Source organism: Ictidomys tridecemlineatus, chromosome 15, assembly GCF_052094955.1.
Source record: "Ictidomys tridecemlineatus isolate mIctTri1 chromosome 15, mIctTri1.hap1, whole genome shotgun sequence".
NCBI lineage: Eukaryota > Metazoa > Chordata > Mammalia > Rodentia > Sciuridae > Ictidomys > Ictidomys tridecemlineatus.
In genome coordinates this window covers 48168689-48190185 of record NC_135491.1, presented here as the reverse complement: position 1 = coordinate 48190185, position 21497 = coordinate 48168689, and the positions used below count along the sequence as shown (strand labels likewise).

General features: G+C 39.9%; 1 protein-coding gene across 6 annotated transcripts; it reads left to right on the top strand.

Moving 5' to 3' along the window:
• The first annotated feature begins 1657 nt into the window (after window positions 1–1657).
• Ist1 (IST1 factor associated with ESCRT-III) lies at window positions 1658–19959 on the top strand. Of its 6 annotated transcripts, none has more exons than XM_078032620.1 (11): window positions 1714–1811; window positions 6254–6634; window positions 8065–8167; window positions 8950–9130; window positions 9552–9639; window positions 12798–12881; window positions 13423–13533; window positions 14562–14777; window positions 15628–15720; window positions 17106–17154; window positions 18591–19959. In XM_078032620.1, exons 3-11 carry the CDS (start codon window positions 8080–8082, stop codon window positions 18788–18790), a joined length of 1110 nt encoding a protein of 369 aa, XP_077888746.1. In that variant the 5' UTR covers window positions 1714–1811; window positions 6254–6634; window positions 8065–8079; the 3' UTR covers window positions 18791–19959. The 6 variants fall into 6 exon arrangements, with proteins under 6 accessions (XP_005318445.2, XP_077888746.1, XP_040135085.2 ...); XM_040279146.2 differs by lacking the exon at window positions 6254–6634 and adding an exon at window positions 3479–3610 and having other exon boundaries at window positions 1731–1811; XM_078032621.1 differs by lacking the exon at window positions 1714–1811 and adding an exon at window positions 3493–3610.
• The last annotated feature ends 1538 nt before the right edge of the window (window positions 19960–21497 follow it).

Genomic DNA, 21497 nt, shown 5'->3' with positions numbered 1-21497 from the left:
AAGTGATATTATTATCATCTTACAGATGAGGAACCAAGGCATAGAGATGAAGTTTCTAAACCAGCAATAGTAGTTACTCCACTTCTAGAAAGGGAGACTGTAAGACTAATGGTCAGAGGACAAAGACTTATTTTTTTGATACCAGGGATTAAACACAGGGTTGTGCCACTGAGCCACACCTCCAGCACTTTTTTTTTTTTTCCTGAGGCAGGGTCTCTCTAATTGCTGAGGCTAGCTTTGAACTTGCCTCAGCCTCTGGAGCCATTGGAATTATAGACATGCCAGGCCAAAGGCTTATGTTCACTGTATATCTTTTTCAGGTGTGTATGTGGTTTGCCATGCCAAATTTATGCATTACTTTAATTTTTTAAAAGTTGTTTACTTATTTTTGATACTGGGGATTGAACATAGGGCATCCTTCATGGTAGGCAAATGCTGTACTATTGAGCTGCATCCCTAAGTGGGTCAATTATCATCAATTTTACTATAATTTTGCCCCTACATATACATTTCAAAATTTAAAAAGGTAATTTTCTTACAAAATAACAATTCTTAGGTTATTTGGCGTCACCTAGTAGCTAATTTCCCTAACTGTCTCAAAAACATCTTTTATAACTGATTTGTTTGAAGCTGTAGAGAAACAAGGTCCACAAATTACATTTGGTTGCTGTTTCTAGGTTCTTTAAAGGAACCAAATACTGTGTATTTTGAAGTCCCGGGACCCGTTTATATTTCTAAATGGTTATAAATATAAAATTTCTAAATTCAAGTAAACTTCTTAAGGTAACACATAGCTCAGTACTTGTCCTATGACCGCCCCAGGACATTAAGCACAATTTTGGTCTCCATAGATGCAGCGCCTTACAGCAGGGGGCAGGATTCCCACCTGGAAATTCTGAGCCCGGGAATTCCCTTCTAACACTAAGCTGAGAAATATTTTTCAAGTTAAAAACAAAACCAAACGAAAACGGTTCCTCTGAATACAGAGAAAAATAAGAGAACATGGTGCTGAGGAAGCATTAGTCAAGACGGAGACCAGAAAGAGCCTGGTTGATCAGATTTGGCTTTAAAAATGGGAGAAGAGGGGCTGGGGCTCAGTGGCAGAGCGCTTGCCTAGCACGTGTGAGGCCCTGGGTTCAACCTCAGCACCCCACAAAAATAAATAAAGGTATTGTGTCTATCTACAAATAAAAAAATATTTTTAAAAATGGTCAAAGATCTAGCGTTGGCAGATGGATAACCGAGAGATGGAGAGAGGGATCTTTCAGACCCGGGTCGAAACCCGCCCGCCCCTTCACCAGGGGACAAAAACCGAGGCGCAGAGGAAACCCGCTGAGGACGAAAGGAGAGACGAGCCAAGGCTGCGAGCAAATCTCAACGAGGAACTCCGGGAGTTCTTCAGCAGGTTTTTCCAGGGGCTGAAACAACCCCGGATAAGAATAACCAGCACCGAGTTGGAGGACTACCTGCCACCGCCTACCTCACCGCGCCCAGGGCAAAACCCAGGGCGCGCCCCCCCAGCAGGTGACTCAGTTGGCGTCACGAGTGACACGTCACGATCAGGGACTCCGCCGCGGGAAGTAGTCCCCGCCGCGCCCGCTCCGAAGGGATCCGAGGGTGGAAGTCCTCGGCGTGTGGGTCCAGGCAGCGGCCGGCGCGCAGCCAATCCCTGGAGAGGGGGCGTGGCTTTCTGGGCCCGTGGATCCCTCCGCCCGAGCTTGCTGTGCTGAGGCCGAGGGAGCCGCCATTTTGGATGCTGGGCGACGTTTGCGAAGTCGGTCTCTACTGTTTTCACGCCTGGATTCGACCAGGTGAGTGTAGCATCCTCAGCGTTAGGGGGTCTTTGTCTTTTAGATTGAACGCCTTGAACTTAATAGTCCCTATTAGTCGCTATTAGACCTTCGGTTCCGAATGGCCACGGGATGGCAGAGGAGAAAGGGAAGGGTCTCGGAGGCGGGGGTCAGGCCGGAGGTCGGGCGAGGGGCCGCGGCGCGGGAGGCGGGCCCCGGCCGGGGTGGGAGCACCGCAGGGCTGCCAGCTGATAGGAGACCGCCGCCCTGGACGCCAGAGCCGCCAAACTTTCCCTTCCTCTTCCCTGCCCCGAGGCATCTCGTTTCTGGGGCGGCAGCGCCGCGGTCTGGGCTTTTTGGCGACCCTCGGAGACTCGCTCAGGGCGCCCTCTTTAGCCGGAGAGAATTACCTTTTTTCTCGCTGTCCCGTTTCGCAGACCCCTCTGGTGAGAGCCCTTGTGAAGAGCCTGCGGCCCTGTGCCTGCCCTTCTGCTCTTTGTGCCAGGCTCTCCTCTTCTGGGTTGCTGGGGTGATTCTCTGAAACTCGCCAACAAAATCTTGAACGACGATCGCGATCATAGTGTCAGTTTAATAATTAGGACAGTAGAATAATAGCAGAAGAGGGCCACTTTCCCTCTCTGTGCTTGTAAACTTTCAAGTCGCGTTTGGGGCCTGTGGCTTCTGAAAGATTGAGAATCCTCAACTCTAGGCTAATTTTCCTTTTTAAAAAAATTTTTTTTGGGGGGTGTGCGGTGCTGGGGAGTAGAACCCAGGGCCTCGAACATGTTAGGTAAGCAGTCCCTCTACCACTTAGCTGTACCCCCTGTTATGGTTTGTTTGTGAGGTGTCCCCAAAAGCTTATGTGTGAGACAATGGGAGGTTTAGAGGAGAAATGATTAGGTTATGAGAGCCTTAGCCCAATCAGTGAATTAATCCCCTGACAGGTTTAATTGGTAGTAACTGAAGGTTGGTGGGGTGTGACTAGAGGGGGTTCATGGAGGGGGTGCTTTGGGGTATCTATTTTGTCTCTGTTGAATGAGAGTCTCTCTGCTTCCTGGTTTTCATGTTGTGAGCTGCTTTCCTTTTCCTCCTCCACACCCTTCCACCATTATTTTCTGCCTCATTTGCAGCCCAGAGCAAGGGAATCAGCTGTCTGTGGACGAGACCTCTGAATCCGGGAGCCCACCCCCACCCCAAATAAACATTTCCTCCTTAAAATTTTTCTTGTCAGATCTTTTAGTCACATCAGTGAAAAAGCTGAGTAAAGCATCCCCTCAGCCTCTCTAGTCTACTTAAGCTCTCATTCTTTTACAATAATTACAATCAAGTTCCACATAACATGTAGCGTATTCTGATTTAAAAGTAAAACTAGAAAACAAGGTATGGTCTGATTCATTTCAAATACAGGAAAAGTGAAATGCATATGAATGCTTATTTCAGCATTATTGATATGATATAAACGTGGAAAGGTTGGAGAATTTGTAAGAAAGTTGTCATGCTGTGGGGTATTAGGCAGCCATTAAAATAGTTTCTGTAACATCTGATTGCAAGTGATAAAAAGGATTTGTTAGTGCTCATAGTTCATGAGTACGACTTTGTTAAAGTATGCCTTAAGAAATATTTTTGGTAAAAGTATACCCAATGAATTTTCTTTCTTTTTTTTTTTTAACCCAATGAATTTTCTACAGTGTGTTTATATTTTATTGAGAAACAAGATTTTGTAATGTATGTGCATTCCAGTATTAATGACTGCTGCCAGAAAACTTTGATGGTATCTGAATTATGAAGCCAATACTTGGGAATTACATATGCTGCTGAAGGTGTGGTAGTTGCTTTATTTTATTGATGTTTTAATCGTGATTCGTTTGGTCAATAAAGATTTAATTACAGTTTGTAGTGTGAAAATACAGTAAAATTCCTGGCAATCTGAACATGAAATGCTTTATTATTTGTTATGTTTTTAGTTGTTATTGGACACAATACCTTTATTATTTATTCATTTTTATGTGCGGAGGATTGAACCCATGAACCCAGGGCTTCATACATGCTAGGCGAGTGCTCTATTGCTGAGCCACAACCTTAGCCTCATGAAATCCTTTTTTTTTTTTTTTAATATTTATTTTTAAGGTGTAGATGGACACAACACAATGCCTTTATTTTTATGTGGTGCTGAGGATGGAAACCAGGTCCTGCCCGTGCTAGGCGAGCGTTCTACCGCTGAGCCACAATCCCAGCCCCACATGAAATGCTTTTTAAGGAAATTGAATTATATTATCTTGAAAATGCATTCTAGAGCAGATTTTTGTGTATGTTTGTGCCATTGTGTCGTATCTTCATTAACTGCAATACAGTGGTCAACCCTAAGTCTGTTTACATCATATAGTTTATAAGAAAAGTATTCAGAATAAATAAAATGATACATTTCAAATATAGAAGTTTTTGTGTATATGCAAAATGTCTCTCTTAGTCACTTCTGAGACTGCTGTCTTCTTACCCTTTCATACTCTTGGCACTGCAAGCCCTAAAGCTGGTCTCAAATATTTGTTAGTTTGCTTGTTTTTGTGGCATTAGTTATTGAACCCAGTGGTGCTTTATCATTGAGCTACATCTTCAGCCCTTTTTTGTTTTGAGATAGGGTCATGCTTAGTTGCCAAGTCTGGCTTTGAACTTGGAATCCTTCTGTCTCAGCCTCTCAAGTAGTTAGGATTACTGGCATGGGACACTAAACCCGGCCCTTTTGTTTATTAGGCTATTTTTTAGCTTTTTTGTTGTTGTTTGGTACTGAGGATTGAATTTAGGGGCACTCAGCCGCTGAACCACATCCCCAGCCCTTATTTAGAGACAGGGACGCACTAAGTTACTGAGGCTGGCTTTGAACTTATGATCCTCCTGCCTCAGCTGAGCCCCTGAGAATTACAAGCATGCACCACAGTGCCCAGCTTATTTTTAGCTATTTTTAATAGAGCTTTCAAAATCTCGTCTCTGGGCAGTTCCACTATTTTGGGCAGTAGTTCTGAACTGTAACATTCTCTCCTTTCCTCTTTAAAAATCATCAGATTCAAAGAACTCAATCCATGCAAGGTTTTATACTTCCCCCTTATTCAGAATGGAGAGATTGATTAATTAAGCAATTTGGTGAGACCTTGTTTCAAAAAAAAAAAATGTTAACCGGTTATCCCTTCCTCGCTATATACCCAAAGGACTTAAGTAGGTATATTATAGTGACGCTGCCACATCAGTGCTTATAGCAGCTCAATTCACAATAGCTAAGCTGTGAAACCATGAAAACATGGTATATATACTCAATGGAATATTACTTAGCCATAAAGAAGAATGAAATTATGGTGTGTGCTTGTAAATTAATGGAACTGGAAGCTGTCATACTAAGTGAAATGAGCCATCCCCCCAAACTAAAGGCCAGATGTTCTCTCTGGTATGTGGATGCTGACATACAATAAGGAAGGGGGAGAGAAGTATAGAAGTTCGTTGGATTGGACTAAGGGGAATGAAGGGAAGGGAAGATGGGTGGGAATAAGAAATACAGTGGAATGAATCAGATATAACTTTCCTATGTTCATATATGAATACATGACCAGTGAAACTCCAGATCATGTACAACTGCAAGAATGGGAGTCTAATTAGAATAAGTTATATTCCATGTGTCTATAATGTGTCAGAATACACTCCGCCATCATATATATCTAAAAAGAACAAACAAAAATTATTAGTAAAATGCCTTAAAAAATGATCTGGGGATATATTTCAATACAGAAGTAAGATAAAAACTGAAAAATGGGATTGCAATCATGAGGTCATATACTTTTTAAAAAATTTTTTTTAAGTTGTACACAATACCTTTATTAATATGTGGTGCTAAGGACAGAATCCAGTGCCTCACATGTGCTAGGCAAGTTCTCTATCACTGAACCACAACCCCAGCTCCTCATAATACTTTTTTAGGTTTATCTATAGTTGTTTACTTTTCTCATAGTAAACATCATTAGATTGTGAATTTCTTGAAGCTGGGATCAGCTCTCATTTAAATGTATCATTTTGAAGGGGTCTAGCAGTCAGTACCTATAGACCACCACTCAATAAAAAGGGCTGGGGATGTGGCTCAGTGGTTAAATGCCCTTGGGTTCAAACCCTGGAACAAAACCAAAACAAAAAGGTCAGTGAATGCATAACAGTGAAGATACTGAGGCCACAGTGATCTTAGAATCACAAAAGAATTTTAAATAAACTGGACATGGTGGTGAGTGCCTGTGATCCCAACTACTCTAGTGGGTGAGACAAGACATAGAAAAAAAATCTTAATTGGGTATCTGTAACAGTGGTCCACTTTATGTTCTGAATATAGCCCTTGCTGCTCTGCCACTGTGACTTATTTTTAAAAATGGATATGTTTCTTTTTCTTCCTCTCTTCCTGCTCCTTTCTAATTTCTTCCCTTTCCTAATCTCAGGGGAAACAGAATTACCTTCCCCATCCTAGGCAGAATTATCTGTCCTTGAGCACACTTCCACTACAGGAATGAAGTAATTCAGACTGTGGGGATGGTACCAGAAGATCTCAAAATGATTATCTTCTAAGCTAACAAGTGAATCACAACTCCAACCGAGAACACGTGGAATACAGTCTTGGAATCACCTCTTTAAAAGTCCCGTGCTCCCTTTGATGGGCAAAATAACAGCCTCTGGGACAGGAGTCCCCTGTGCAGCGTCTTTGCTAGCAAAGCAATAAATTTTTTTTTTTCCTTTTTGTCAAAACTGTGTCCTCAATATTGAATTGGTATCAGGGACAAGGACCAAGCTTTTGGTAACATATTGGACAATATTAGTATGTGGTATGTATGTAATGTATTCACATGAACAAATATTTGCTTCTATATTTGTGGGTTTATATACACACATATGTAAATACTGTTTACCTGAATATTAACTTTTAGGTTATTATCCCTAAATTAATATTTTCATACAAGATACAAAGTTTATGTTAGTTTTAGAAACATAATTCAGAATCTGAACTAAACTTGTCAGTCTTGTATTAAACTAGTTTTAAGTCTAATGATTTATATCATATACTGATAATAATTTAGAACATACCCTTAGTCATTTCTTTTGTGGCTTAGTGTCGTTGTTTTTAGTTATTAGATTCTTTGTAGAATAAGGATCTATTAAAAAGGAGTTGATGGGCTGGGGATGTGGCTCAAGTGGTAACGCACTTGCTTGGCATGCACAGGGCTCTGGGTTCGATCCTCAGCACCACATTAAAAAAATAAAGATGTTGTGTCCACCGAAAACTGAAAAATAAATATTAAAAAAATTCTCTTTCTCTCTCTCAAAAAAAAAAAGGAGTTGAAAATCTGCAATACTTACCAAAATAGTTTAGCAAATTCTTTTTCTTTCCTTAAATCTAAAATAAGCAAATTAGATAATATAAATTAGTAGAATTAAAAGAGAATGTTAAATTTAAATTTTCAAGTAATTAACATACTAACATTATAAATGAGTAACAGCTTTGTGCAAGAACACTGTGCTAGGCAGTGTGGGAGTGACACTGGCACCTAAGAAGTAGTTGAAGTCTTCCAGTGAGACTAAAGCAGATTAATCAAAAATGTTAAAGGTTGGGGCTGGGGTTATGGCTCAGCAGTAAAGTGCTTGCTTAGCATGTCTGAGGCCCTGGGTTCGAGCCTTAGCACCATGTAAAAATGAATAAAACAAAGATATTGTGTCCAACTACAACTAAAAAATAAACTTAAAAAAAAATGTTAAAGGCTGGCCACACCTGTAAACCCAGCTTTTTGAGAGGCCAGCCTGGGCAATTTAGTGAGACCCTGTCTCAAAATAAAAATTGTTTTTTTCAGGTCTGCCCTTAAAATAGATTTCAAATCCAATTGCTTCTGTTACTACCACTGCTAACTGCTTGGTTCTAAGCTATATTATTTCTTGCTGGACTATCGTATTAGCCTTTTCATGATACCCCTGTGCTCAATATTATCCTCTTTTAATCAGTTTTCTATATAACAGCCAAAGTAATGTATAAAAAATATCATTTCGATTATGTCATTTCCTGTATTAGAAAAACACCCTGGGGGCTCAAGATGTAGTTCAGTGGTAAAGCATATGCTTGGCACATGTGAAGCCCTGGGTTTAATCTGTAAAACCAAAAGGAAAAAGAAACTCTAGTTTAGTGTGTCAGATATTCCCCTTCAGTAGTGTTAGTTCCAGAACTAATTTTGACTCAAAATAGTCACTGCTATGCTTCTTTTTACAGGAGGAACAGTACAGCATGCTGGGCTCCGGATTTAAAGCTGAGCGTTTACGAGTCAATTTGAGATTAGTCATAAATCGTCTTAAACTATTGGAGAAAAAAAAAAGTAAGTAGTGAATGATTGCCTTATTTTACTTTCCCAAAATACATCTCCAGGTGTACTGGATCTTTCAGGCCAGTACTGTGAAATCTCAGGTGTCTCATCTTTTAAGCTTTAGCTGTATCTCTGCCTTTTGTGACTAGTTAGACTGAATCACTTTGTTGCAGGGGAGGGATGTACAGTTGACCCTTCATGTTCATGGTTTCCATTTCTGTGGATCCTACATCTGGATTCAACCAAGTACAGATCAGAATTTTTCAGAGGAAAAAATTATATCTGTATCAAACATGTATAGACCTTTTTTCTTGTCATTATTCCCTAAACAATACATTATAGCCATTATTAACATAGCATTTACATTGTATTAGGGATTATAAATAATCTACAGATAATTTAAAATGTATAGGAGAATGTGTATAGGTTATTTATATGCAAATATTATACCATTTTATATAATGAACTTGAGCATCCTTGGATTTTGGTATCCATGTGGTGTCTTGAAATCAGTTTTCTTAGGATACTGAGGGACAGCTGTACTCTCTGGGAATGGAATGGGTAACATGACTCCTGAGTTGGAAATATCGGGCTGTGCTGTATTCTTATGTACACAGTAGCAAATTCAAGAGGAGTTAAGGTAGAAGTAGATGAGGTAGGATTAGATTTGCTAAGGGAGTGTGAACTAGGATGTAATAGAAACACCCAGTTCTCTCTGTTGGGGTAAAAGTCTGCTTACAGCCCAGTTCCCAGTGCACTACTGTTGTGTGACTGCAGTGGGATTTGTGCCTTAGCGGAACTGGCCCAGAAAGCAAGGAAGGAGATTGCTGACTATCTGGCTGCTGGGAAAGATGAGAGAGCTCGTATTCGTGTGGAGCACATTATTCGGGAAGACTACCTCGTAGAGGCCATGGAGATCCTGGAGCTGTACTGTGACCTGCTGCTGGCTCGGTTTGGCCTCATCCAGTCTATGAAGTAAGATTCTTCCATTCAAAGACTAAATCAAGTCTAGAATTTAAGAATAAGTAATAATGATCTCTTTCTACATGTACATTGAATGGGCTGGTGCTTGTGGGCTATTTTATTTTCCAAGGATCTTTTTCCTATCCTATCATTCACTTGAAGTGTGATTTCAATTTAGGTAACTTGTAAAATAAAGATTCTGAAACTGAGAGGTTTGAGTTTTGGCTCAGCCATTTCCTGACTTTGTGACATTGATTAAGAGTTTCCCCAAAAGTAAAACAAGTAATGAAATGGCCAGAAATCAAGTTATTATTATGATAATTCAGTGAGGTTCATGAGATAGCCTTGGATACTTAACAGATGTATCCTATAAAGGCTAAGATTTTGTTGCTCTTAAAAAACACTAAGTCATATTAATTTTGTTCTTGATTAGGGAGCTAGATTCTGGTCTGGCCGAATCTGTGTCTACACTGATCTGGGCTGCTCCTCGACTCCAGTCAGAAGTGGCTGAGTTGAAAATTGTGAGTACAACCAGTTTGTGTTTTCTGTAGTTTTTCATATTGTTAGAAATTTTGGTTAGCATGCCAGTAATCCCAGCTACTCAGGGGTCTGAGGCAGGAGAATTGCAAGTTTGAGGCCAGCCTGGGCAACTTAGCCTGGGCAACTTAAATTTTTGAAAAAAGAGAAAGAAGAGCCAGGGGTGTAAATCAATGGTAGAATACATGCCTCGTAATGTGCAAGGTCCTGGGTTTAATCCCCAGTATTACAAAAAAGGGAGAGAGAAAGGTTGGTTAACAGAAGTCACTTAAGGCACTCTTGCTTATTTGAACAGGCATTTTTTTTATCCTTGCTTCTTTTGAAACAGGCTTTGTAAATTTGTCCTCTTTTTCAGGCCTATGTCACAGGGTAGAACATTGTCTTGTAAATTTGAGTAATTTTTTAAATATATATTTTAGTTGTAGTTGGACATAATATCTTTATTTTATTTATTTATCTTTATGTGGTGCTGAGGATTTAACCCAGCGTCTCATACGTGCTAGGCGAGCACTCTACTGCTGAGCCACAACCCCAGCCCCTTGAGTAATTTTTTTAGGAGCATAATTCTATATACCTCCAGTTTTGTCTTATTTTTGTTATAATGTCATTTAATCTTATACAAATAGAACAAAGTTTGTGTGTGTTTTCTTTTTTCTGTGCTGGGGATTGAACCCAGGGCTTCGGGCATGCCAGTGCTTTATCACTGAACTACACCCCCAACCTCCAGAAAAGTTCTTGTATGCCTGTAAACCAGTAAAGTTAAAATAAAATTGACATAAGTTCACAGATATTATGAGCTAGATGAGCACTGGGAATAATGTGAACAAAATATGACAATAGTCATACGTGTGCGTGCGCGCATGTGTTTATGTGTTGCTGGGGATTAAACCCAGGGTCTTTGTCTTATGCTGGGCAAGCACTCTACCACTGAGCTATGTTCCCAGCCTACCAGCTATACTCTTGTAGCTTAGAGTCTAGTGGAAGAGACAGATATTAACCTAAAAATTGTTATCAAAATGTGGAAAAGTACTCATTGCTAGGTACAAATTTAATTGAGTTGTTTTCTGTTTCTCTGCACTTTTGCCTTTTTGTTTTATTTCCTAGGATATTATCTCAATCTTATCACCCAACCTATATGTTAAGATCACTGAGTTGCTTAGTGTTTTTATTTTTCTATATATTTTTATTTTATTTTTAATTCTCAGAATATTTTTGTAATCTTCTTTGTTTTGTTTCATGGCTACAATGTCTTCTAACTCTTTAAGGATAAATTTAAAAATACATATTTTCTGTACCCCTCCCCCTCCGTTAGTACTGGGGATTGAACCCAGGGGCCCTCTACCACCCCCATCCCTTTTTTATTTTTTGAGACAGAGTCTAAGTTATAGAGACAGTCCTCATATTGTGATCCTCCTCCTTTAGTTCTTTTTTGGTACTGAAGATCAAACTCAGGGACACTTAACCACTGAACCACATTCCCCAGCCTTATTTTGTATTTAGAGACAGGGTCTTACTGAGTTGCTTAGTGCCTCAGCCTCCCTAGCCGCTGGGATTACAGGCATGCGTCACTGTGCCCGGCCTGCTTTAGATTCTCGAGTTGCTAGACAAAAGGTGTGTGCCACCATGCCTGGCCTAAGGATATTGATTATATTTTTAAATTTACTCTTTTTAGTTAAGGCTTTTTTGAGAGGGGATGGGTGGTACTGGGGATTGAACCCAGGAGCATTCTACCTCTGACCTTCATGCCCAGCCCTTTATTGTTTCCTTTAATTTTATTTTGAGACAGGTTCTGCTAAATTGCTGAGGCAATTTAGCAATCTCTCTGCCTCAGCCTCTCAAATTCCTTGGATTACACGTGTGCCCACTGTCCCTGGCTGGAGGATATTTATTTTTTCTGTAATGAGGATTGAACCCTTTACTACATGCTAGAGAGTTACATGCCCAGCTTGCCCCCACCTCCCACTGCCCTACTTTTCTTTTTGTAAAGTTGCCCATGCTGGCCTTGAATTTAAGGATCTTGCTTCTGCCTCTAGAGTAGCTGGTGTTACAGGATGCACCACCATGCCTAGCATGTTTTTTACATATTTTTCATATATCTACTTTACTTTTTTTAAGTCAATTCACCATTCAATCTGAACAACCTAAGTGTTTTGTTTAAAAGCTGCATGAGAGCTTTAAAGCTTCCCAGTAGCTTTCTGTTATGTCTGTGATAGAAACAAAACTGCATTTTAAAAAATAACTTCATTGTACTTATTTTTATGTTGTGCTGAGGATCAAACGCAGTGCCTCATATGTGCTAGGCAAGCGCTCTGCCACTGAGCTACAACCTCAGCCCAAAACTGCATAATTTTGATTTATATGACTGCATTCCAGACAATCCCATCTTTCTCAATTGATTTCTTTTTTCTTTTTTTATATATACATATATATTTTAGTTGTCAACAGACCTTTTCATTGTATTTATTTATATGTGGTGCTGAGAATAGAACCCAGTGCCTCACATACGCTGGGCAAGTGCTCTGCTACTGAGCCACAACCCCAACCCTCTCACTTCATTTCTTACCTTACTTGTACTTGGGCTTAGCAGGAAAAGCTCACTGGCTTTATTTCAGTGTTGAGTTTTAGCCATGTTTTATCAATAGGAGGATTCTTCTGCACATGCTTTTTTCATTTCCTAAACTATTCTTTCTTCCCTTCTTAACTTTGGGTTTTAAATCTTGGTAAAACATCCTGTCTTTGTGCAGCCTCACCTGACTTTTCTGATTGAATCTGAATCTCCTGTTAGAATGTGGTGATAGCATAGTGTACTTTCCCTCAGTAGCACTTCCACAGCTGCAGCTTTACCTTTGTGTAATTATTTTATTAACTGTAAGACTATAAAAAGTATGAACAGTATCTGTCTTTGTTCGTGACTGTATTTATAGTGCATATCATAATAGTATTAGCACTTGGTTGCTGCTCATTGGATAGATGAATGGGTGGATGGATGGATAAACTAATTTGTGTGTGCTCATTAAGCCATTACAGACCTCAGTTTTTTGGAAATCTTGTTTAGAAGCATGTTTACTGTTGATAGAGGGAAGCTTGAAGTAGTTTATAGAAGTGATTTGGGGTTTTATTTAATCATCTTTTTTCTCTGTAGGTTGCTGATCAGCTCTGTGCCAAATATAGCAAGGAATATGGCAAGTTATGTAGGACCAACCAGATTGGAACTGTGAATGACAGGGTAATGAACATATTTGGTAAATGTGAAACAGTGTGTATGTGGTGGGAACAAGTTATCTTATTGCCTGTAGTAACTCTTGTAGTTCCACGGCATGGCTGAGTTAGTAGAGGCTGCACATTTCATACTGAGTATGAGAAGTAAGCCTATATGGCTGGCAGTGTTGAGGGAACACGGCGCCTACACCTATAGACCTCCTGCCCAGCACCTGATTATGATGCTCTCTGTTGATCCTGATCTGCCCTTCTCTTCCCCATTCTTGTGCCTCTTGTAAGTTGTGAAGGTAGGGAGCGAGATGGGGAGAAGGGTGGAGGAGTTGAAATGTAGAAGGCAGTAGTGTTAGACTTTTCAGTGTTTGGTTAGTGTATAAACAAAAAATTGAAAGACATGGGTCCTGTAGTGTGCCTGGTGGTTCTGGGGGGGAAAAATCACTTATTGGTTCTTTTTCAATATTACCCACAAAATGAGAGAAATTAAGTGTGACAGACTAGGATTAGGCTGGTTTGATATAGATGCTTTTTAACCCTGGGTCTTCTACTTACAGCTAATGCACAAACTGAGTGTGGAAGCCCCACCCAAAATCCTGGTGGAGAGATACCTTATTGAAATTGCCAAGAATTACAATGTACCCTATGAACCTGACTCTGTGGTCATGGTAAGTTTATCCCAGACTGCAGTGAAAATGAGTCTGTAGATATGACTTTGCGGGGGGTGGGGAATATATATATATATATATATATATATATATATATATATATATATATATATGTATGTATGTTCTTTGCATTAACTTAGGTTAGTGTGAGTTTAAGCCTTTGTTTTGTTAGATGCCATTTGGCCTAATAGCATGCCTACATAGCTCCCAAGGTACTTAAGGATCAGATTAGATGACTGACATTGAAAGCTCTTTGAAAAGGTAGGAACTTTGATACAAATGTAAAATGGCTTTTTAGTGAACTTGAAGGAATTGAAAACTCCTCCTGGAGACAGCAAGAAATACCCAAGATCTGAATAGTTCATTTATTGTGCCCATCATGTGTCAGATAGTTCACAGAAAGCCGAGAATACAAAGATGTATAAAAACAAGTTCTTTGTCCTGAAAGGCTTACAGTGTAGGAGGGTAAACATGCAAATAATCATTCAGCTGGGCCAACCTCAGTGGTAGGCTCAGGTCTGTAGGTAGGTGTAGGCGCTGTGTTCCCTCCACACTGATAATGTGACCCAGTTCCCCCTCACCAGTCTGTTGGCAAAATGTCTCTTTCTGTTTTTTTTTCCACTTAAAATACATTATTTTTCATTGAAAATAATCATTTAGATTGCCACCTTTGGTGGCCATCTCCATCTTCCCACATACAATAGAAGTCTTTATTTCCCCACCTTTCAAGAGTATTGATGAGTGGTAGCTCTCACACCAGGTGTCCCTTTAGAGATGGCCCTCCCCTGGAAAGAGTAGTCTTACCCAAAGAGTCTTTCCTGGGGGCAGCCTGTATGCAATAACTGATCAGTCCAGGGGCTTATTCCTCCATTCATGGACACACCTTTGCAGGTTCCTCTCAGCTTCAGAGCTCCATATAGGTGCTTTGACCCCAAGAGCACCCTGTAGTAAGCTTCCTTCATGCTGATCTACATGTCAGTTAGCTGGTAAAACTACCCTTGGAAATAATATGGGTTTCTTTTTCTTAGGCAGAAGCTCCTCCTGGAGTAGAAACAGATCTCATTGATGTTGGATTCACAGATGATGTGAAGAAAGGTGGCCCTGGAAGAGGAGGAGGTGGTGGTGGGTTCACAGCACCTGTTGGTGGAACTGATGGAACAGTGCCAATGCCTATGCCTATGCCTATGCCTATGCCCATGCCATCTCCAAATCCTCCCTTCTCATATCCACTGCCTAAGGGACCAGTGAGTATGCTTGTAAAGTGTGGATATAAACTTTATGACAAATGAGATCTATAAATACACTCAAGAATTGTTGGTTGTCAGTAGCATTTAGCACTTAGAATGTTTGGTATTGGCTTAATGGTCTCAATGTGGAAACAATATTGAGATTCTGAGAAAGTCTTGGTTTGGCTATAGGTAACAAAGTGAAAAAATCTAGAGATGTAGTGCTTAAAAATGTTTTTCGTGTTGGCTTATTGTGTATCTTTGGGACCAGTTGCAGTTGTGCTAATAGCTTTTTCCAAAAATGAATAACAACTATTACCAGGCAGAAAACCTCCACTTGTAGACAAGATATTAGGTAATTAATAGTGAAGTCTAATTATAATTTTCCCTTGTAGACAGACATTGAAACATTTGAAGAATAGCAAAAAGCTTGAATCTTTCTGTTTTTTCAGGGACGGGGGTATCGGGGATTGAACTCAGGGGCACTGGACCACTGAGCCACATCTCCAGCCCTATTTTATATTTTATTTAGAGATAGGATCTCACTGAGTTGCTTAGCCCCTTGCTTTTGCTGAGGCTGGCTTTGAACTCGTGATTTTTCTGCCTCAGCCTCCCAGGCTGCTGGGATTATAGGTATGTGCCACCATGCCTGGCAAGCTGGAATCTTTCTGACCACATGTGGTCTTTTTGAGCATTTTCTCAGGGAGGGGATCTTATATATTTTCATTCAATTTGAGTGCATCCATAAACACATGTATATGTATACACATACATACATGTATATGTATTCTGTCCTTCTCATACACAAACCACAAAAATTACCAAAATTGAGGGCATTGTCTCTGATGTTGCCTTTCTCCTCTTGCAGTCGGATTTCAATGGCTTGCCAGTGGGGACTTATCAGGCCTTTCCCAATATTAATCCACCTCAGATACCAGCAACTCCCCCATCATATGAATCTGTAAGTGCCTGAGCCTCTTTTATAAGCAACAGGAGAGTGAATCGCATGGAGAGAACAAAGTAATGACCACAGGGAAGGCAAAGTTTTGATCAACTCTCCTATATTGGCATTGCTCCTGCTTTGGAATTCATGTTGCTTTAAAACTATCTTGGAGATGGGGAGCAGTGGTGGTGGCATTATTGGTGGGAATGCTTTATTGGTGGAAGCCAGGAATCAGGAAGGAGCTACAGTTCTCTTAGGAAGTTGTAGTGCCCTAGTCAGAGAATCATATCAAGCTGTTGTAGTCTTAGTGTTAGATTAGTATTATAATAATCTAACACCAAGGACTTTGTTCTCAGCATTCGTATAAAGAAATAACAACCAGGATTTTTTTGCTAGGAGTAGCGGGTACCAGGGATTGAACCCAGAGGTGATTAGCTATTGAGCCATATCCCTATCCCTTTTTTGTATTTTATTTGGAGACAGGGTCTTACTGAGTTGTTAGGGCCTCACCAAATTGCTGAAGCTGGCTTTGAACCCACTATCATCCTGCTTCAGCCTCCTAAGCCACTGGGATTACAGGCATATGCCTGGCAACTAGAATTATTTTTTTTACCTTTATTTATTTATTTGTTTATTTCTTTTTTATGTGGTGCTGAGAATCAAATCCAGTGCCTCACATGCCAGGCAAGCACTCTACCACTGAGCCACAATCCCAGCCTGACTAGGATTTTTTTTTAATCAGATTATAGCATTGATTTCACATTTTAGTTTCATAGTTAAAACTTGAATAAATAGTTAATGTGGTTATGATGCCTAGAACTGCAGGTTGTAACAGCTTTGCTTCAGAATTAGTTTCATTTTCTTAGTATATACCATTTGAAACTTGTGTCTGTCTGATACTTCACTGAGAAGACAAATTGGAATGGCATTTGCTATGTGAATTATTCATCTAGAGGCGCTCTGTGTTCCTGAGCTTGCACGTTCTTTCCATTGGTTTTTATCTCTAGCTGGCATGTTCTACCTTGGGTCTTAGTTTTTCTCATGCTTCAGTCTTGCATGTGTTGAAGCATGGATTACAGTTATTTCTAAGAATGAGGTAGAAGATCATCATTATTTGAGGACTTTGTTCTTGTCGGTATATTTGGGGATTTAGCGCTAGAAAGTGAAAAAAAGAGGTCATGATATGGTAAGAATTTTCTTTTTTGTCTTGGGACTTCAGAGTTTAGCATGGTGTATACCTGATTGGAAAAGTGTAGGAAGTAGAGGGGCAGTTTCTTTGGAGCAGGTTCTGTTGCTTTTGGTAAGCAGCTGAGCTTTTGGAAAACTCGGGCTGGAACCAGTATTGGTACTTTCTTCAGGGTTCCATAGCTCCTCTGCCTGTGGTAACAGTCTTTGTGTTGCAGGTTGATGACATTAATGCTGATAAGAATATTTCTTCTGCACAGATAATTGGTGAGTATGAATCAGAATCTTCAAAGGCTCAGTGTTAACCCCTCTGCTGTTTGTTCATTCTTCCTCCCTCAGAGACTGCTGGCATGAAGATTTTCCCCAGTCCCAAAGAATCTCCTATTTCCTATTTCTGTCAATGGTATCATTATTCTTTCCACTTATTCTAATTTTTTTGTCTTCTAGTTTTCATTTAACCTCAAATTCTTTATTATGTTATTTTTAAAATTTATATATGATAGCAGAATGCATTAAAATTCTTATTACACATATAGAGCACAATTTTTCATATCTAAGTGTGGTATTGAAGAGACATTAGAGAGGGCAAAACAGGCACAAGTCACAAGGTATAGCTCTGTGAATTTTCACTAAGCAGGCATGTTTTTTTAACTATGACTCAAAAAAATATATAGTTGGGTGAGGTGGCACATGCCTGTAATTTAGCAAGACCTATCTGAAAATGAAGGGCTCTGTGTTAGAGAACTTGCCTAGCATGTGTTCAATCCCACATATGGGGGCAGAGAGAAGGGCAGAAGTCACCAGAAACCTGGAATAGTTTTAGAGATGTTTATTATATTGAGGTATAACTTATACTAGAAAACATAGACTTTGTTGTCTGATGTTTTTGTGTGTACCATCCACCACCCCAATTAAAGTAGAAAGTGTTTCCATCACCCCTCTTGTAAGTCCTTACGTTCCTTTCCAATTAACTCCATCCATCCTCCCAAAGAAAATCATGCTCCTGAGGTACTATGATATGTTTTGCCTGTTCTACAACTTAAGATATAAATATAATCATACAGTAGGCAGATAAGGGGGTGATTTTAATATAGTATACAAGTAGAAAAACAGAAATACAGAATACATGGGCTGGGATTATGGCTCAGTGTTAGAGCGCTCGCCTAGCACGGGCAGGACCCGGGTTCAATCCTCAGCACCACATAAAAATAAAGGCATTGTGTCATGTCCATCTACACCTAAAAAATATTAAAAAAAAATACAGAATACACTCTTATATGAAATAATATGGGTGTTAACATTCCTTATAAAAATTTTTTCTTCCTAAATCTTAAGTAGTTCTTACAGAAGCAGAAGTTGGTTCAATACTACTAATACTAGTCTTTGGGCTTGTCATAGCAGCTGAGCTTTGTGAAAAGGGAGTCTATTAGATGAATGATCAGTGGACCTGGCCTCATGAACCAAATTTGATTTCCCTTAAATGGTTTTCTCACTAAAGAAAAGTAAAACAGGTAGAATTCAACTATAATTAGAAAATGTAAATGTTAATTATGAGGATTTTATTGACTTTTAGAATTAAATGTTAGTTTTTTTAAACTAATGTTTTTTTTCTGTGTTTTGATCTTACTTTTCCTCTGTTAAAGGGAATCTGAGCTGTTGCTCTTGTGTTTGTAACATTGTATTCCTTACCTTAATTTAATTAGGACCTGGACCCAAGCAGGAAGCCTCTGCAAAGCCCCCTTCTAGACCTATGGATAACTATGACAACTTTGTACTGCCAGAGTTACCATCTGTGCCAGACACACTGCCAACTTCATCTGCTGGTGCCAGCAACTCAGCTTCTGAAGACATTGACTTTGATGATCTTTCCCGGAGATTTGAAGAACTAAAAAAGAAGACATAGGTCTCTTAAATCAGGCAACCTCCACGTTCTGGAAGTTGAGACTGAGTAGTTTCTCCTTGTAACAAAGAATCTCCATGAAATTCCGTTTCATCTATTAACCATCACTGAGCGTGACACTCTTCCTTGGGGCTCTCTTCCTGCTCTACCAAATTCTGTTGCTTTCCAGTTCTCTATTGAGACTAAGACACTAACAACTGGAGACTGAGGCCAGAACCCTGGCTCCTGGCAGTTGTGCCTGTTTCCTGACAGAGAGATCCCAGGTTTTCTCCCACAATCCTTCCCCAGGAGAATGAGAAGATGAAGCATTGTGAGGAGAGCCACTGGAGATGGCTGGACTGTGGAGGAGAGCTCCTCATGAAGTGTCTCAGCCGTCAGTTGTGGTTCCAGACTTGGAAACACTTCCCTCTGTACAGAGGGATTGTGCTGAGAATCAAAGCCACTGTGTGTTTTCTCACTCTCTCATAAGTAGGAGAGAGAGAAAGTGGCTCAGGAAGCCATGGTAATGGTTCTTGGAAGCTGGGCTCTTTCCTTGGCATGTACACTACTCCTTGCTGCAGGGCACTGTTCCACCTGGATCCAGTTGCAAAGTGGATTTCAAAAAAGTTGAAGGCCTCTCTTAGTTCTACTGGATTCTCAGGGAGCCCTCTGTGGCCTTTTACTTTATTTTGAGTGCTGTTTCCCCCTTTTTACCAGAGAACAGCACTGTAGAATTTTGTTTTTGCCCATAGCATGTTAATAGCAGAGGGAGGACAGGTCACATATTGGGCAGAAGTTGCTGTTCAAGCCTAGGGTGGGCTTCCAGCTGCCTTAATAGAAATACTCAAGTCTCTTGGGTAGTGAGCTGGAAGGCCTACAGGAGAAGAGGGGAACCTGTTTTCATTTGAAAACTTTATGATTAAGGGAATCTTTAAAAACTGATTTCATATTTTTAGTGCCCATGTGACTATATTTCACTGCTTTTCTGGGTGGATCAGACTTGTTTATTGTAACTTATGTGCTCCTTTGTCCCCTAAGGTCATCCTTCCACACAGGGTTGGCTTTGAGATTAAAGATAGGATTTTTGCTTCTGTGTAGCACAGCTGTACATAACCTGTTTCAAGCAACTTTCTTCAATGTTATTGATTTGTATTTCATAGCTTGGTAGTTGCTAATAAAATTAGAAGATCCTGTGTCCTGCTTTTTCAGTTGTTGATTAAATGAAGTATGAATTTGGATTTTAGTGAAAAATATTTAAGCAGATAGCTCACATTGGTACACAAGCCAGAGCTGGCCCTCAGTTTTTGGTTCCCTTAGTAATTACAGACCACCCCCCCCCCCCAGGGCCATTTAGCAGGGCTCATTTCCATCTCTGTATTTAAACCCAGATAGGATTTGTGAAGTTTCTTGATTACTCCTATGGCAGGACTCATACTTTTATCTTTATTTTTAGTAATTTGCAGTGAGCCCATATCTGACTGACTCATAGGTGGCAAGTGTTCTGTTACTTGCAGCTTGGCAGCAGAGCTGGTTTATCCTGTGTAACAGTTATTCCCTTCCTGACAGTGCCAAGATCCTCAAAAGAGAGTTAGGAACCAAGGTGACTTTGATTTCTCATTAACTTACAGAATTAAGAACCAAGTGTATTATGTGCATTTATACCCATTCAGATAATGTTCTGAAAAGTAATAAACTAAGATGAACTGTCTTCATCCTATTACCTCCCAAGACTTTAGAAATACCAGTGCCCATTGTCATGACTGTTTCTCAAATGAGCAAATTTGAGGGCTTCTGTGGCAACATATATGTCAGTACAGCTTCTGAGTATTTGAATATTAAAGGAGAAGAGTGAGAAAATTGACATTTTTGCTAATGTTAGAATTAAAAAAAAAATGCCAAAGCCACAAAAATCAAAACCAGTAAATATATAGTAAACAGCCTGGTGTGGTGGCACCTATAATCCCAACAGCTGAGACAAGAGGATGGAGAGTTCAAAGGCAACTTCAGCAAGAGCGAGACGCAAAGCAACTCAATGAGACCCTGTCTCTAAATAAAATACAAAATAGGGCTGGGGATGTGCTGAGTCAGGCTCTGAGTTCAATCCCTGGTACCATCTCACTGAAAAAAAAATATATATATATATATATATAAAACAGTAAAGATGCTATTTCAATGATTTACTGTTAAATGCTGTGGTGTTTACTTAAATAGTTGAGGGCCAACTACTTAGGAGACAGTGGCTATAGAACATAATGTTAGGCAAATTTGGTTTTCTAGACAATTGTTGAGACTGCTAAAGGGAATATGCTGATCCTATGCATTGTCTGTCTTTAATCTTAAAAGCAGTGATGGGCTGGGACTATAGCTTAGTGGCAGAGCGCTTGTCTAGCATGTGTGAGGCACTGGGTTCCATCCTTAGCAGCACATAAAAATAAACTAAAGGCATTCTGTCCATCTACAACTACCAAAAAATTTTTTTAAAAAGCGCAGTGATGGTTATCCTTTTTCAGTGATATGAAATAATTTATTTTTCATTTACTGAACCAGAGTTACCTACCTTAAGGAACTTAACTTTCTTTTCCAAAAGCTCTGAGAATGGTAGAAACAAAAAAGATAATATGAGTACCATCTAGACGACACTGGTGAATCAGAAACCCAGGACTAGGTGTAAAGCAGTGACCTGGGAAGAAACTCTGGGGCCAGTTGCGGTGGCTTGGGAGTCTGAGAAGGA

What these genes read in the sequence shown, in the direction of transcription:
- Ist1 (XM_040279146.2), top strand. An exon ending in TTGGAACTGTGAATGACAGG is followed by an intron (nt 12,882 to 13,422) that starts GTAATGAACATA and finishes TTCTACTTACAG; the next exon opens with CTAATGCACAAACTGAGTGT. An exon ending in CTCCCCCATCATATGAATCT is followed by an intron (nt 15,721 to 17,105) that starts GTAAGTGCCTGA and finishes TTTGTGTTGCAG; the next exon opens with GTTGATGACATTAATGCTGA.